Here is a 17,595-nt window from a genome sequence, read left to right as displayed (position 1 = left end):
CAGCAAGACAAGGCCTGATGGTCACTGGCAGCAGAGCATCCAGGGATGTCTTCCTCAGCTCCAAGTGACAGTGCCCAAAAGAGGAGCCACTGCAGGCTGTCCCAACCTCCCATTCCTCTGTGAATGGAGAATGTGCCCTCACCCCCTTCATCTCCAGAGCAAAACCCTTCTCCTTTGGCAGCATGGGGAGTGTCCACAGAGGGAAGGACCACAAGGAGGCCAGGCTTGAATGCAGCAGAACTTTAATGAGTCAAAACAGGGAAACAAAGTCACTCCAAGTGAAGGAGAGCAGTGCAGGGACCCCTGGAGGCAGCCAAGTGTCTGTGGTCCTTGGCCATGGAGAAGTTCCTGCATGGAGTCTTTCCGCCTGCCCCATAGCTACAGAGCAGACAGATGGTGCCCACCAGGCTGGCCTGGGTGGGACCTTGCTGCCAAGGGGAACCAAAGCAAACAAGGAAGAGGGAGAGAAAAGCAAAGCCATTCAGCTATAGTGAAAACAACATCCAAAGACTCGATCCTCTGCCCAGCACCACCTCCTGAGTTCTTCAAGGTGTCTCCATGGGGTGTTTCTAGCATCTTTCTCAGAGGAGACACCTCCTGCCACCGTAGCGGCTGGAAATGCCAGAGAGGTCACAGCACCCAGAGGTGATGGGCACTCCATCACAGCTGAGGATGCTGCCAACAGCAGCGGAAGTGGACGAGCCCACAACGGTGTTCTGTGGGAAGGAGCTGAGGATGGGGCCGGGCAGGGTCACCACCACGGGGGAGGGCTGGATGACGATGGTGGAGTTCTGGCACTGCCTGACACAGGGCTCGTTGCAGCTGTTGGCCAGCGGGGTCGGGCCACAGGGCTGGCAGGGCAGGCACTGGTTGTAGCAGGACATGTCTCAAAGGTGGAGATGAACCTGGGAGAGAGGATGGGGGAAGCAGAGCCCAAGCGTAGGTGAGGAGCAGACTGCTTACCCTGTTGCAAAGGAGCCAAGGCCACCAATAAGTGGGAACATAGAGACTATGCCAGGAGCCACACGTCTTCATTGCCTCATCTGGCCAGGGACCTAAAAAGAGCAGCCTGACCCAAGGAAGTTCTCTCCTAGCTCATAAATCAAAAGCCACCAGAGTTACATCCCAGCCTCTCTCTAAGCTGACCTTCTCCTTATTTCCCTCTGTCAAGACAAGGTGCTCCAAGCCCCAGCACAGAATAGAGACCACATCAGTTGAGAAGTTCATTGAGGGGAGATCTCACTATGGAAGAGGAAGATGAAGGGGTTTCAGACTCACCTGATTCTCAAGGAGAAGGAGGCAAAAGAAGTGTATGAGAGAGCAGGGACTTGGGCTGGCTTTTATACCGGTCCTTCATTGCGCGCAGGACCAGAGACACCCTTTGCAGAGGTAACAATTTTCTGACAAGCTCATCTTGCATGCAAACCATCACAGCTAATGATATGGGCTGTGCTTCATTTCCTGCACTGCTGGCTTTTCGTTTCCAGGTTTGTGCCATGCCCATTCCCCAATGAAGGCTTCTTCTGAGAACTGAGATGAAAGGCAGGAATGCAGCAGGGTGGGCAGAAGTCTCAACTCAAGTGCTGGGTAGGTTCAGAGCAGACAAGTGACATCAGCCTAGGTCACTCCAGTGTTTGAAGTGCTGTTCACATGTGGAAGCTCCAGTCATCCTCAGCTGGAAGCCCATGGGTTCTTGTGCATAAGGATGTATCCTATCCTTCTCTTTCCCTCCCAATGTTCACTTGTTGTTGCCTTCTCAGGTGTGTGCATTGTGCTGTTAGGTTTTGACCCCATCCTACCTAACATTGCCCTCAGGAAAAATTTCTGGCTTGTTTTGACTCATTCCCTCTCTGTACATTCTGTGAGTATACAAACAATGCCATGGGCACGCCTGGGGCCTTGTCCTTTCCCAGAATGCCCTAGCCCTGTCATGGTTTCCCTGACTGTCCTCAGCAGACTCCACTGCCGGTTATGTTCCTACAACCTTGACTTTGACAGGCTAGAGAGGTGGGCCCATGTGAACTTCATGAAGTTCAACAAGGCCAAATGCAAGTTCCTGCCCATGGGTTGGTGCAATCCCAAACATGGATATGGGCTGGGTGACGAGTGGCTTGAGAGCAGCCCTGAGGAGAAGGACTTGGGTGTGTTGGTGGATGAAAAACTGAATACGAGCCAACAATGTGTGCTTGCAGCCCAGAAAGCCAATTGTATCCTGGGCTGTATCAAAAGCAGTGAGACCAGCATGTTGAAGGAGGGGATTCTGCCCCTCTGCTCTGCTGTCATGAGACCCCTCCTGGAGTACTGTGGTCAGCTCTGATTCCCCCAACATAAGAAGGACGTGGACCTGTTGGAGCGAGTCCAGAGGAGGGCCACGAAGATGATCAGAGGGCTGGAACACCTCTCTTGTGAAGACAGGCTGAGATAGTTGTGATTGTTCAGCCTGGAGAAGAGAAGGCTCCACAAAGACCTTATAGTAGCCTTCCAGTACCTGAAGGGGTGCTACAAGAAAGCTGGAGAGGGACTGGGCATGTCATGATAGGACAAGGGGTAATGGTTTCAAACTGAAAGACAGTAGATTTAGATGAGATATGACGAAGAAATTCCTCCCTGTGAGGGAGGTGAGGCACTGGAACAAGTTGCCCAGAAAAGCTGTGGATTCCCCCTCCCTGGAAGTGTTTGAGACCAGGTTGGATGGGACTTTGGGTAACCTGGGCTAGTGGAGGGTGTTCCTGTCCATGGCAGGGGATAGGAGCTACGTGATCTTTAAGGTCCCTTCCAACCCAAACCATTCTATGTTTCTATGATGCTATGACTCTATGATTCTATGATTCCATGATTCTATGAATATACCCACTCTTTCCCTTGTGCATTCAGCATTCATTCTTGTTCTGAATTCAGCCCTCTCTCCTACACTGTAATACTCCCAACTCTCCTGCCTACTCTTCCTCTCTTCATACATTCATGCATCTGAAATTCATGCCTTTTCTCCATGCATCTATTTCGAATTCCCTCCCACTCAACTTCCCTTGCTCCACAAAACTGCACCAGGATCACTATCTATCCCTGTCCCTATTGGCACATGTCCCCGTTCATTTCGGTCCAGCTCTGTCTCACTGTCACTTTTTCTGACCATTTCTCTGGGAAAAGAGCTGGGTGATCTTTTGTGATTTTTTGTCTTTCCTTCTTCTTTCTCAGCAGTGGCTCAGGGCAGAGTGCAGGTGCAGCAGGAGCCATTAGCAGAGAAAACTAAAAGGGCACCGGCATCAACATCACCTGCTCAAACTCCAACATACAGTAAACTGAGTTCATCCACTGATACTGTTGGCTCCCCAGCATTCCAGAGAGTAGTCTAAAAGGTTCCAAAGTGCTGCTGGACCCACTGGAGCAGCTGTCAGTGGTGGCAGATCACTGGTCCAGTGCCCTGTGGTGGATACACCTGGAGAGGAGCATAAACTGCCACAGTTAGGGCTCTGTGTGTGTGATAGAGGCAAGGGGACAGCCCTGGCTGAACACACCTGGGGGTGCTGCTGCTCTGCCTGCCAGGGCCTCCTTGCCAATCCCGACCCTGGAAGAGGGAAAGTTCAGCACTGTCCCCTGCCTCAGCTGGGGACTGTTGTGGCAGCTGTTACTATACTACAAGGGAACTCCTGGCAGCTTTGCAGTCACTGGAAAGCAGAGCGCACTCCACTGTCCTACTGCCATGGTCTCAACAAACAACAGGATGCTGAAGGCCTTGTGGGAGCAGGGTTGTGAATGGGGGCTGCTATGCTGATCACCTGCTTCCTGCAGTCCCTGCCCAGCATGTGAGCAAAGGTCCCTGGGCGAGCAGTGGCAGAGGAGCCCTGCTCCAGGCAGCAGGCAGCAGAAGACATTAAAATCAAGTGGCCCTTATGCTTGCCTGAGTATTGGGGTTCTGGGGCCCAGGGTGGGACAAGCAGCAGGAGGTTGTGGGTAATGTGGGTGGGCGAAGGGACACAGAGGGACTGCCTGTACAACAGAGAGCTGTGTTGCAGAGTCTTCTTCCTGCCAGAGGGAGGGAGTGTGTCTGTCCCTGTGCGGCTGTTTTCTGCAGCAGGTGCTCTTTACAGTTGTGTTTCTCTTCAGGTGCCTCCTCTATGGCCAGAGGTGAAGGGAAAGAGTGTGCAACACCTGGGCCCAGGCACTTCATTGTGTGCCTGGTCCTTTCTCCATCCGGACACTCCCAGGGACAGGGTGGACATGGGTGGGTCCAGGGGTGCCTTCTCCATCTCCTGCAGGGCTGAGTGCAGGCCTGTGCAGCTGGCTAGGTGGTTGATGTCAGGAGAAGGTTGTGAGGGATGCCTGTCCCTTTGATGGATGTGTCATACTGAAACCATGAGTCTGTTATCTCTCTAGAGGGCTTTCCTGTGGTAGAGGTGGGGCACAGACCCAAGAGGGGTCCGTGGTAGAGGTTGAGGGAGAGACGCATAGAGGCCTGCCTGGAGCAGCAGGGAGAGAGTTTTGCTCCACCCTCTGGGCTGTGGTTTGGAGGCCTCTTTGATCTGGCAGAGGCAGCAGAAGACGTCAAGTTGCAAGCATCAGGTCCCTCGTGCTGGCAGGTCCTTGGGCACCCCACAAAGGGAGAGCGTGACATGGTCCTCATTTTCCTGGCAGCCCTGGTGGAACTGGCAGACTTTGGTGAGATGTGACTTTCAGGCTGGGGAGAATGAGGCAAGGGTTTGTGGAGCTGGTGGTGGAAGCGGGGAGACGTGAGTCCTGACTCCCCAGGGAACCTGGGAGTGTTTCTGTAGGGAGAGCAGGGGTTGCAGACGGGTACAGCAAATAATCTGGGACATGTCAGGAGGAACGGGCATAAGGGGAGGAATATGACCTCACTTTACATTTGCAGGTACTGAGCATTCCTGAATGTGCTGCTAATACATAGGTAGCCTGAAGGAAGGAAAGCTGCCAGGGAACGGAGCAATGAGGCATCTAGGAGCTTCTCTCCTCGATGTATTGCAGGCAATGCTACCAATCTCTGTAGGGGTGGTCGTAAACCTTGGGGGACAAACGGTGAAGGCTAACTCGATGCAAGAGGAGCTGAAATGCCATACAAGGACAACAGGGCAAGGTCAGAGGACAGGTTGTGTCATATGGAGGAACTGTTCTAGCAAGAAGATATGGTCAGAGGTAGGAGAGGAGCAGCTGACGTCTTCTACTGCTGAAGGAGAGACGAGCAGTTAACATAGCTCAGAGGCAGATATGGAGAGAATCAGTGGACTGAAAGACCAGCATGAAAACCAGGGAGATGGGGGTGGGGGGGTGAGAAGTGACAAGAACCTGCAGAAAGAAGTTTACAGGGACAAACAGCTCAGCGTTTCAGAGGCTTCAGAGAAAGGCAAGATGGGAAGTGGGGACAGTTAGCAAGCTGATGAAGTGATAGATGGACACAGACACAGGCAAGCAAAGCTGAAAGCTCTTTCTGGCTTTACAGGTCATGCCCAAAAGGACTCTCTGCTCCAGTTCCCAGCAGAAATGACCATCCAGGTGGGACACAATGCAACTCTGCACTGCAATTTCTCCACCAGCGATTCCAGTCCATACCTGTTTTGGTACCAGCAGTGCCACACTCAGTCCCCTCAGATGCTGCTGCGGGTGGACAAATGGAAACCTCAAGTGGATTCAGGGAGGTTCTCCTCTACACTGTCTGTGGAGACCTCCCAGGTGTTTCTGCATGTGCGGGATGCCAAGCTCCAGGATGGCACTGCCTATTTCTGTGCACTGAACCCACAGCGGTGCCCACGGTATGCAGCACTGCACAGAAACGTGGAGCATGCTCTGAGGGGCGCTTCCCTCCCTGCCACTGCTTGCATATAGCTCTGAGCTCAGCCTGCCCAGCAGTGGCACCTGGAGGCTGTGGTGAGGCTGGGTCTCTGCCTCCCCTGCCTGTGCTGCTGTGAAGTACAGGGCAGCATGACTTTTACAGCTGTGTCTAGATCCAGGGTCTTTGATGATGGAAAGGGTCCAAGAAACCTGACCTGGACCAGACCCATTGCAGGCTACACCACGCACAAGCCAAACCAGGCATGTAAATGCCCTCTCCTTAAAATAGCTGGTACACTGGAGCGAGTACTCAATGCAAGCAACCTATCCGCTTGTCTTCTTGTTCCCTTTCCCTGTGCCTCCACTGATGGCCACAGCTGGAGAATGAAGTTTGTGTTAGGAAGCACAACTGCTCTTATGTTTTTGCCATGTGGCCACAGTAGCCCAGGAAGGGAAGAGCTCTTCCTTGCCCCGCATCGGGGTGTCTGCTAAACCCTCAGCAAGTGAAAAGACCCATCAGCCAGACACAGGACAAGATTCTCTGCTCAAGCCCTTCCTGCACTCGTCCACTGCTGGAGAAGGGTCCCACTCTTTTTCGTGTCTCTTCTCCTTCTCAGGGAAATCACCAGTGCTGGAGGGAGCCCCTGTGTTCCTGAGTCCATGCCAGTTTCTCTGTCCAACAGCTGGTAACCACATCTCTCTGATCTTGTTTCCTCCCACAGGCAACAGGAATGGTTCTAGGGATGTATTCTCAGGCAATCCCACCCCAGCACTGCATGTGGAAGCTCATCTGGAGGGTGCTGATTTCCCAGCTTGATCTCGCCCTCTGAGTTGGAATCTGTTGCTCCTGAAGCATCATCCAGGTCACCTGAGAAGCCCTACGGTACTTAGTTGTTGTCCTACTGCTGTTCCAGGATGGCTTGCCTTTCCAAGTGACGTGGGTCTGTTCTGCCAGCCCTGGTGGAGGCTTTGCATGCCCCCATTTATCTCATGGGACTCTAGGCAGCGTTGATGGAGTGTGGACAGAAGCCTTCAGGGGCCTGCACTCTGCTGTGTCTCAGGTCCTTTGGACATTTCATGTCTTGCTTGTGGTTGATCTCCAGGGCTGCAGAGGGCTTCAACACACCACAGACACGATTCTCCCCCAAAACCTACATCGTCTCTAAGGAGGACTGAAAAGCAGTGATGGCTGCCTGAGGACAGAGCCAAGCTCAGGCACTTTCTCCAGCCTCAGTGGGCTGTCCCAGGGATTTTCCCAAATGCCACTGAGAAAGAGAGAACAGCTGACAAAGAATGGCATCAGCCTGTCCTTGGGAACTGGTGCCTGGGCCTGGCTGCAGGTCTAAGAGCCAAGTGCCCAGGATGGGTGGACACAGGAGGTTGATGAGTCACCTCCAGAAGCACCATTGCTTCCAGAAGGGAGGAGTAAATGTTCAGTTTGAACTCAGTCATCTCACTTGGATAGCCGTACACTCAGGTGAAATCAATCCCTGTGTATCTGTCCTGTTGATGCCTCCACCTTATGAGGTGGTCACATAGAGTCCCTTCACTGTCAGTGTGCAAAAAGAAGAGCTTTGAGAACGTGATTCATCTGTTCTGAAATGAAAATCGAAGGAGAAAAGCAAATGCCCTTTGGAAGTGTTAATGTCCTCCCAATAAATGTAAAGAGAAACTAGCTACCCAGCCAGCATTTCACAGCTCTGCAGTGTGGGGACTTTGCCAATCACATTAAAGTCTTTCCATAACAAAGCCCAAAATAGGTGGAACAATGGACTGTTAAAAACTGATGTGGGGCTTTAGATGTGGAAATGCCCTGACACATCTAGCTTGAAGCATAGCAATTTGCATAGGTTTAATTGAAAATTAAAAAGAGCATTCAGGTACTGGATAGAGGGAAGGAAGAAGAATGTAAATTTTGTTGCCTGTCTTATGCTAGGAATAATGGCTATAGGTAGAGATACCAGACAGACATTGCCAAATTTTGTCTTGAACCGGAGGATGAATTGATGAAACAGCCACAAGAATGGGCCACAGATACGTCCAGAAAATGTCAGACTAAATGGAGAAATACATGTCCATTTCCTAAGGCAATGAGCCAGCTGCTGGGATTTCTTTAGGAGATTCAGATGAATGCCTGACAAAATGCAGCACTCAGCAAACTGGAATACAAACCTGTGGGAGGACTTCTCCTCCAGTGTTCTGGCAGAGAACCATTTCTGGATGGGGTTTGTGACCCATTCCAAAAGCCAGTCTTTAGAGGCCTGTGACACATTCTGAGTTTACCCAGGAGTGAACAGAGGGAGGTGGGAGCTTTAGAATCAAGGCTCAGCCCAGCCTAAGGTGAATGAGATGAGCTCACTGGGGAACTGGTGGCTTCTCACTAAGTGTGATGCCCAGGTGTACTTACACTTTGGTGAGGAACTTTTGCAGGGCAGAAGTCATAGGAGGGAGGGGATGAATCTCTTTGCTCCTACTGAGGCCTTTTGAAAAGCCTCTTCACTTTTTCTGGAAAGCTCGCCCCAGGGCTTGCTTCACTTCTTTGTTCCTGAGTGTGTAAATGAAGGGGTTCAACAAAGGAGTTACAACCGTGTTAAAGGTATTCACAAGTTTGTTCAGATCCAGGGAGTTCTGGGCCGATGGCTTGACATACAGGAACATGGTGGAGCCATACCAAATTGTGACAAGGCTGAGATGGGCAGAGCAAGTGGAAAAGGCCTTTTTCCGGCCATGGGCTGTCTGGATTCTCAAGACAGAAGAGATGATGTATATGTAGGAGACCAGGGTGAGCACACAGGAGGCCACCACAACAATTATGGAGACGAGAAAGGTTGCCAGCTCCACAGACCATGTGTCACTGCAGGAGAGGGCAAGGCAGGAATCTATATCGCAGAGGAAATGATTGATGACATGTGGCCCACAGAATGTCAGCCTGGATGTCAGAAAGGCCAGCAGGGAGATGGACAGAAAGCCTCCCAGCCAGGAGCTGAGTGCCAGCCGAGCAGAGAGGACACTGTTCATGAGGGACTTGTATCTCAAGGGGTAGCATATGGCTAAGTAGCGGTCATAGGCCATGACAGACAGGAGAAAACACTCAGTGGAGCCTAGGGACAGAAGAAAGAACAACTGGAGGATGCAGACACTGAAGGAGATGGTCTGGCTAGTCCCCAGCATGACTCCTATGGCTTTGGGAACAACACCCGTAGTGTACCAGATCTCCAGAAAGGAGAGATTACAGAGGAAGAAGTACATTGGGGTATGGAGGTTGCTGTTCATCCACACAAGGGCTATGATGGATGCATTGCCTATTACTGACAGGGAGTAAGTCAGTGCAAATACCACCACAAGGGAGACTCGGAAACGCCACATGCCTGGGAAACCAAGAAGGATGAATTCTTCCACACTTGTCCCATTTGCCATGTTCTCCCAAGTATTGAGGTCCATCTGCAAAGGCAGGAAAGTGTTGGTGAGAGTTTGCATGCCTGTGCTGGTCCTTCAAACACTCCTAGTACTGAAACAAAGCCATCAACCCTGAAAAAGCAGTTGGTGCAGAGCACAGGAAAACAGCATCTGCCCTAAGTTAAAATTGTCAGGGAAATCCTTTCCTGCTGAAACACATTTGGACAACTAGATCTGACCCTGAAGGTCAGGCATACACCATCAAGTGAACCTGGAGAATTATATATTTGATCAAGCGTAGGCATCTCCTTTAGAACATGGTGACTGCAATCACTTCTGTGACATGGAAATCGCATTTAGAAAACTATAGACAGCAGGCTGAGGGTCTCCAGCTATGTGAAAGGCTGTTGCAGTGAGGAAGGGAATAACATACCTGCACTCTTCAGGGCAGGCAATACTGAGTTGTGATTTCAGCAAATGAGATTGAGGGATCAAAACACTGTTATGATCATGTGGCATTGGAAGAGATTTTCTCACGTCTTCTAGGTCAGTTTATCACAATGGCTTCTGCCTGAGATTGCAGCAGCACAGGGCAACAGGCTGATATGACAGTCATTATGCAAGGACTCATAGTCTTGCATATTTGCTTTATTCCAAGTCTTATTGTAACCGTAGGATAGGGGCCGTGAAATAGAAACTATAGAATCAGGTTGAGATAATCAGTTTGTAACCAAGGTAATAGGTAATGAAGCTAGCTAACCATGGCAAGTGGCAAGATGACTGTGTCAAGATACAATGCTGCTATGTTCCTTGTACAGTCCCTACCCAACCGGACAATAGGCCCGGGAATATCAATCTTATAAAGTAAGGACAGGTGCAGATGTACCTGCACAACAAGGGTACTGCGCATGCCTGCACGAAGGGGGTCATCCAGCGGACACAGGTGCAAGACCACTGACGACCACCAGAGACCCTTGAGGACCACCGACTCAAATCACTGAGCATGCGTGATGGGGAGGAGAATATGGAAATGAATCCTAGAAATGATTATCATAGAATCACCTTTTCTCGGGAAAATAATGAATATGTATGTTTTGATCCTACATAACCTGTGTGTTGGTGATCACCTGGCATGCACGTTGGGTGGAGCTATCCCCCGTGCATCCAGCGCTGCAATAAAGAATGCCTGCCTTTTAACACTACATTGGTGTTACGAGGTTTATTCCCGGATTTCGGTGACAGTTTCTGGCACCCCAGATGGGACACTGCTTTTGAACCTCGACGGATCCGTGGGATCGCAGGACCTCCAGCCGGCACCGGGGAATTCTCGGGGAGAACCTCCGATCCCCGGACCGAAGAGCTCTGAGCAAGACCCCTGGGAGAGGTAAAGGCATTCTTATTTGATTTGGATATTCAAGGAGCCCCGTGGCTCTCCGGGACAGGCCCGCATTGGGACAGGCCCACACTAGGAGCACGGGAGGCCTGCTCGTAAGGCGCGGTGAAAGCTGCGCAGAGTTGGGCTAGGGAGACGTCTCAGGTAAAAGTCTCTGCTAGGCGAAAGCCTGTGGAGCAGGGCCCAGAGGGGAGGGGAAACCTCCAAGGTTGAGATTTCTCTTACCACCGTGGTGGGACAGGCCCGCACCAAGAGAAATCCTTGAGGGAGTTCTAACACGGGTTAGGGCCCCTCTGACTAGTGCTTGTGATAGTGCACAATCACAACCACTGAGTCCTTGGGAGATGGGTACTTTTCCGAGTAAAAAATCAATCCCACGAAAAACACCACTGGGATGCATTCTGGAACACTGGAAGGATTTAGGAAATATTGATCCTTTGACTCGGAAACAGTTAATTGAGTATTGTGATCACTGGTGGCCACTGTATACTTTAGAGAGTGGGGAAAAGTGGCCGGAGAATGGGACATTGCAGTATAACGCAATTTTGTAATTGATGCTATTTTGTAAAACGGAAGGTAAATGGCATGAAATGGCATATGTAGATTTGTTTTTCACACTGCGAAACCATCCGGAATGGCAAGAACAATGTGAATTGGTTTCATCTAGTTCTGAGATAATGGCATTAAAGGGGCAGGAACCCGGTAAAGATTTGAAAACAGGTTGCTCATCTTGTGATACTGGTAAACAATGTTCTAAATGTAAAATTGAAGATGATTATGTTGAATTATTGGTTGCACCTCACAGAAGGCTAGGAAATGATCAAGGGCATCAAAATCTGGGGGCTAATAATGCTTCCACCCCTTCTGTGGAAGGGGAGGCGGAAGGATTCAGCCCAATTGCTGGAAGGACGAGGGAGAGGGGGAGGAGACGGATTAACCCTCCAGGTCCCTCTTCAACAGGCAGTCAGCAATGAGGGTCCAGTAATGGTAAAAGTTCCCTTCTCAATAACCGATTTAAGAGCATGGAAAGAAACTGCAGGCACTTATCGAGATGATCTTGAAAGAGTTGCCAAAGTAGTTGAAACAATAATTAGAACCCAGAACCCCGATTGGGAGGATTTCAAAGTAGTATTGAATACTTTGTTGGAAGACACTGAAAAGAAAATGGTACTAAATACGGCCAGAAAACAAGTGGAAGGAGCTCATGCTAATGGGATTATACAAGGGACAGTGGATCAGAATTTTCCATCCACAAATCCTGAGTGGGACCCTAATCAACTGGGACCCAGAGGGATGTTTAGATATCAGAAGTGGATTTTATTTGGTGTTAGACATGCAATGCCAAAAGCAATTAATTGGTCTAAATTATATGAAGTAAGACAAGAACTAAACGAATCCCCTTCAGCCTTTATGGAAAGACTGAAGGTGACTGCGAGAAAATATACTAATTTGGACCCAGAGAAAAAAAAAAACCAAACCAAACAAACAAAACCACAAGCAAACAAACAAAAAACCACCACAGAAGAAGCTATACAATTGGCCTCTATATTTATGGGACAATCAGCCCTAGAAAAAACTCCAGAAATTGGAAGGAGCTGAGTCCAGAGACTTAGGTAAAATGCTTGAAGTAGCCTGGGCTGTGTATAATAACAGAGAGAAAAAGAAAAAGAAGTCAGACAAATGCGAAGGGATGGAAAAATTCTGGCAATCTTGACTGAGAATAATAAACATGTAAAGCAAAACTCAGCTATAAATCAGCAGAGGTTGTTGGTGCGACGGGGCGAAAAGAAAACTGGCCTTTCTTGAAACTGTTAAAATTTAAGCTGGGAAAACAGTGGGTAACACATCAATTTTTGTACATGCCTGAATGTCCGTTGCCTTTATTGGGACGAGATTTACTAAGCAAATTAGATGCACAAATAATTTTTAAAGATGGAGAAATCAGATTGCTAATACCAGAATCAAAGCCATAGAGGCGAGAGTGTTTATGTTACAGGATTCCTCCAAGGAGGAACAGATTTCAGAAGCGGTGGACAATGCAGTTACCCCCCTGGTATGGGCAAGTGGAGTTCCGGGACGATCCAAATTGGCAGAACCGGTAAAGGTGACTCTAAAACTCGGAGCCAAACCGGTAAGACAAAAACAGTATCCTATTAAGTGGGAAGCCCGAAAGGGATTAGAGGAATTAATTACAAAACTTTTAGAATATGGGCTGTTAGTAGAATGTGAATCAGAATACAATACCCCTATATTGCCAGTAAGGAAATCAGGAGGTAAGGAATACAGATTGGTTCAGGATCTGAGGGCCATAAATCAAATAGCTCAAGATATACACCCAGTAGTGGCCAATCTATATACCTTGTTGACATCTCTGAGGGAGGAACATAAATGGTTTACTGTGCTGGATTTAAAGGATGCCTTCTTTTGCATACCTCTGGATACGAACAGTCAAGGCTTATTTGCCTTTGAATGGGAAAGTCCCACTACAGGAAGGAAAACGCAATTAACATGGACTGTACTTCCACAAGGATTTAAAAATAGCCCTACAATATTTGGAAACCAATTGGCAAAAGAGTTGGAAATATGGAAGAAACAAAATCAAGGAGAAGGTGATTATTACAGTATGTGGATGACATCCTGAGAGCAGCAGAAAGTAAAGACACATGTTTTGAAATGACTATCAGTTTATTGAACTTCCTGGGCCAGGGAGGATATAGAGTCTCCAGAAACAAGGCCCAGATAGGAAAAGAAGCAGTGATTTATTTGGGATTCGAGATATCTCAAGGACAGAGACAATTGGGAAATGAAAGAAAAGAAGCCATTTGTCAGATCCCCGAACCTAACAGCCCAAAGGAACTGAGAACCTTTTTGGGAATGATTGGGTGGTGTCGACTCTGGATTCTAAATTATGGACTGTATGTGAAACCCCTATATGAGGCCCTGAAAGAATCTAAAGACCAATACCTGACTTGGACACCTGAATGCCATAAATCATTTAAAGAACTCAAAAAGCCATTAATGATGGCCCCTGCATTGGGTTTGCCTGATCTAACCAAACCTTTTGAGCTGTTTGTGCACGAAAGGCAACATCTGGCCCTTGGAGTGCTGGTGCAACGACTGGGATCTTGGAAGCGACCGGTGGGGTACTTCTCCAAACAACTTGATACCATGAGTAAAGGATGGCCGGGATGTTTGTGTGCCATGGCAGCAACGGTGCTGCTGATTCAGGAAGCTTGAAAATTGACTATGGGCCAAAAGATAGTGGTATATGTACTGCATATGGTAATAACTGTCTTAGAACAAAAGGGGGGTCACTGGTTATCCCCTAGCAGAATGTTGAAATACCAGGTTGTCCTATTGGAACAAGATGATGTGGAATTAAAAACCACGGCAATTGTAAATCCAGCAATGTTCCTGTCAACAGAAAATCCTACTGAGAAATTGGAACATGACTGTCTGTTAACCATTGAACAAGTTTATTCCAGCAGACCGGACCTGAAGGACGAACCCTTGAAGAATCCTGATCTGGAACTGTTTACGGATGGAAGCAGTTTTGTGCAAGAAGGAAGGCGAATGGCTGGGTATGCTGTTGTTACCACCACCAAGCTATTGGAGTCAGGGACACTACCTGCAAATACATCAGCGCAGAAAACAGAATTGGTGGCGCTAAAGCAGGCCTTACGGATGGCAGAAGGGAAAAGGGTAAACATATGGACGGATTCCAAATATGCATTTGATGTGATCCACGCTCATGGAGCTATCTGGAAAGAAAGAGGACTGTTATCAGCCCAAGGATCACTGATAAGGCATAAGGAGGAAGTTCTTCAACTCCTGCAAGATGTGCAGAAACCAAAGGAAGTGGCCGTAATGCATTGAAAGGCTCATCAATTTGGTCAGACGGCTGTCAATATAGGTAATCGGTTGGCGGATAAAACTGCAAAAGAGGCTGCAGAACGAGGTATCCTTGCACTAGTACCAGTAAAACAGGTAAAAATTCCAAACGTAAGAGTAAGATATAGTAAACTAGATGAACAATTGGCAGAGCACTTAAAAGCATCTCAGAATATGGAAGGATGGTAGGTAACACCAGAAAATCAGGTAATAGTGACCCCACAAATTATGTTGGAACTTGCAAAAGAGAAACATGAGCAGACACACTGCGGCATAAATTCTATGGTTACAAGTTTAAGAACATCTGTAATATGTCTAGAATAGGAAAATATGAGTGGAAGTATTGAAAAGTTATTATTTCAAAACTTCCAAAGGGGGGAAATGTAACCGTAGGATAGGGGCCGTGAAATAGAAACTATAGAATCAGGTTGAGATAATCAGTTTGTAACCAAGGTAATAGGTAATGAAGCTAGCTAACCATGGCAAGTGGCAAGATGACTGTGTCAAGATACAATGCTGCTATGTTCCTTGTACAGTCCCTACCCAACCGGACAATAGGCCCGGGAATATCAATCTTATAAAGTAAGGACAGGTGCAGATGTACCTGCACAACAAGGGTACTGCGCATGCCTGCACGAAGGGGGTCATCCAGCGGACACAGGTGCAAGACCACTGACGACCACCAGAGACCCTTGAGGACCACCGACTCAAATCACTGAGCATGCGTGATGGGGAGGAGAATATGGAAATGAATCCTAGAAATGATTATCATAGAATCACCTTTTCTCGGGAAAATAATGAATATGTATGTTTTGATCCTACATAACCTGTGTGTTGGTGATCACCTGGCATGCACGTTGGGTGGAGCTATCCCCGTGCATCCAGCGCTGCAATAAAGAATGCCTGCCTTTTAACACTACATTGGTGTTACGAGGTTTATTCCCGGATTTCGGTGACATTATCACAGGAAGCTTTTGCAAATACCTCCGCTACCTCCACTGACTTCTGCTTCTCAGCATAGCTACTAGGGGTAGGATACACCTCTGTGTAATTTTGCCATCTCAGAGTTAGGGGAAGGATTTCTGCTGACCAAGTTGAAAGATCTGCAATGAAATACTCCTATTGCAGCTTCTCAGCTTACCCTTCTTCTTTCTCCATGGACAGGCACTAGGGAGTCAAGGCTCATTTTCCTTATATATATATTTATTTATATATATATTTTTATATATATATAAAAATATATATTATATATATATATATTTTATATATTATATATATTATATATTATATTTTTTATATATATAGTATATATTTATATATATTTTTTTTTTTATATATATATATATATGGCTAAAAGCCCTTTTGAAGTGCCACGTTGTCTCTGAGGACTAAGGCAGGAGCCTAGTGAGCAGCTCAGATGGATGTCAGACATCTCAACTTGGACAGAGATATCCATGCCTCAGTGGTTGAAGGCAAAATCCTCTGAGCTGAATCCCATACAAGGTAGCTCTGCTGAGAAGTTGTGTTGGTTTTGCGTGGCAAGGTTTTGGTAGCGGGGGGGGCTACAGGGGTGGCTTCTGTGAGAAGCTGCTAGAAGCTTCCCCTGTGTCTGATAGAGCCAATGCCAGCCGGCTCCAAGATGGACCCGCCACTGGCCAAGGCCATGCCAATCAGCACCTCTGTGATAACATATTTAAGAAAGAGAAAAAAACAGTTAGAGAGCGCTTTTGCAGCCAGAGAGAGGAGTGAGAAGATGTAAGAACATCAGCAGACACCAAGGTCAGTGCAGAAGGAGGGGGAGGAGGTGCTCCAGGCGCCGGAGCAAGATTCCCCTGCAGCCCGTGGTGAAGACCATGGTGAAGCAGGCTGTCCCCCTGCAGCCCATGGAGGGAGGATGAGGGGGTGTAGAGATTCCACCTGCAGCCCGTGGAGGACCCCACGCTGGAGCAGGTGGAGGCACCTGAAGGAGGCTGTGACCCCGTGGGAAGCCCACGCCAGAGCAAGTTTGCTGGCAGGACTTGTGACCCCATGGGGGACCCACGCTTGAGCAGTTTGCTCCTGAAGGTCTGCACCCCGTGGAGGAGACTCACGTTGGAGAAGGTCGTGAAGGACTGTCTCCCGTGAGAGGGACCCCATGCTGGAGCAGGGGAACGATGAGAGGAGTCCTCCCCCTGAGGACGAAGAAGCAGCAGAAACACCGCATGATGAACTGACCATACCCCCCACTCCCATCCCCCTGTGCCGCTGGGGGCGGGGGCGGAGGTTGAAGCCCGGAGTGAAGTTGAGCCCGGGAAGATGGGAGGGGTGGGGGGAGGTGTTTTTAAGATTTGGTTTTATTTCTCATTCCTCTACTCTGTTTTGCTTAGTAATAAATAAGATGAATTACCTCTCTAAGTTCGGTCTGTTTTGCTTGTGATGATAATTAGAGAATGACCTCTCCCTGTCCTTATCCCGACCCGTAAGTTTTTTTTTTTTCTTCATTGTACCTTTTCTCCCCTGTCTAGTGAATGAGGGGAGTGATAGAGCGACTCTGGTGGGCACCTGGCCTTCAGCCATTTCAACCCGAAATGCAGGGTATAATCTATGCCCTCCCTGCAGACAAGGGAGGATCCTTCATCAGTTCTTTAGGGGAGAACCAATCTCATCCTCAGGTGGCTGTCTAAGACAAATGGAGCTGAACGACCATCTGAAGGATCCCTTTCTCTCATGTCTTCATTCTTAGGAATTTGCATATCAGAAATCTCATGTGGCTAAAGAACAGAGAAATCCCCCTTAATCTGACTCTCCTTAAACATGCAAGTCATTGAAAGTCTATGCTAGAGGTCTTGGGTGGGCTTCACTCACCAGCTCAAAGAATGGAAATGATCCAAACGACATCTCTTCATGCACCATCTTCCAGATGAAGCCATGGTCACCTTGGCTGAGGGAGAACATTGAGAAGAGGTTGTTTTACTGGAGGAGCTCTGCATGCAGTGATGTCAGCAGAAATGTGAATGAACAGCTCTCACCTTGCTCACTCATGTCAAGCTGTACACAATTGCATGACATTGTTTTCTCTCCATCCACCTAGTAACTATTGACAGCTTGCACTCCCGATTTTCTTTCCCTTTCACAGCTACCACTGTACTTCCACA

At 48.4% G+C, this 17,595-nt stretch overlaps 1 protein-coding gene and 1 pseudogene across 1 annotated transcript; both read right to left on the bottom strand.

The window, feature by feature from the left end:
* Nucleotides 1–225: 225 nt before the first annotated feature.
* On the bottom strand, nt 226–1,357 carry LOC142605030 (feather keratin Cos2-3-like; annotated as a pseudogene).
* A 6,920-nt stretch (nt 1,358–8,277) lies between these two features.
* On the bottom strand, nt 8,278–17,395 carry LOC104630398 (olfactory receptor 6F1). Its single transcript, XM_075775043.1, has 2 exons — nt 17,306–17,395; nt 8,278–9,222 (listed from the first exon to the last, which is right to left on the bottom strand). Exons 1-2 carry the CDS (start codon nt 17,393–17,395, stop codon nt 8,278–8,280), a joined length of 1,035 nt encoding a protein of 344 aa, XP_075631158.1.
* Between the last annotated feature and the right edge of the window lie 200 nt (nt 17,396–17,595).

Source organism: Balearica regulorum, chromosome 24 (genome assembly GCF_011004875.1).
Source record: "Balearica regulorum gibbericeps isolate bBalReg1 chromosome 24, bBalReg1.pri, whole genome shotgun sequence".
Taxonomy (NCBI): Eukaryota; Metazoa; Chordata; class Aves; order Gruiformes; family Gruidae; genus Balearica; species Balearica regulorum.
This window is presented reverse-complemented; position numbering and strand designations above follow the sequence as displayed.

Excerpts from the sequence above, each read along its gene's own strand:
- LOC104630398 (XM_075775043.1), bottom strand. The coding sequence starts at position 17,395 with ATGTTCTCCCTCAGCCAAGGTGACCATGGCTTCATCTGGAAGATGGTG. Across the intron at positions 9,223-17,305 it reads CATTTCCATTCTTTGAGCTG|ATGGACCTCAATACTTGGGA; the intron begins GTGAGTGAAGCC and ends CTGCCTTTGCAG.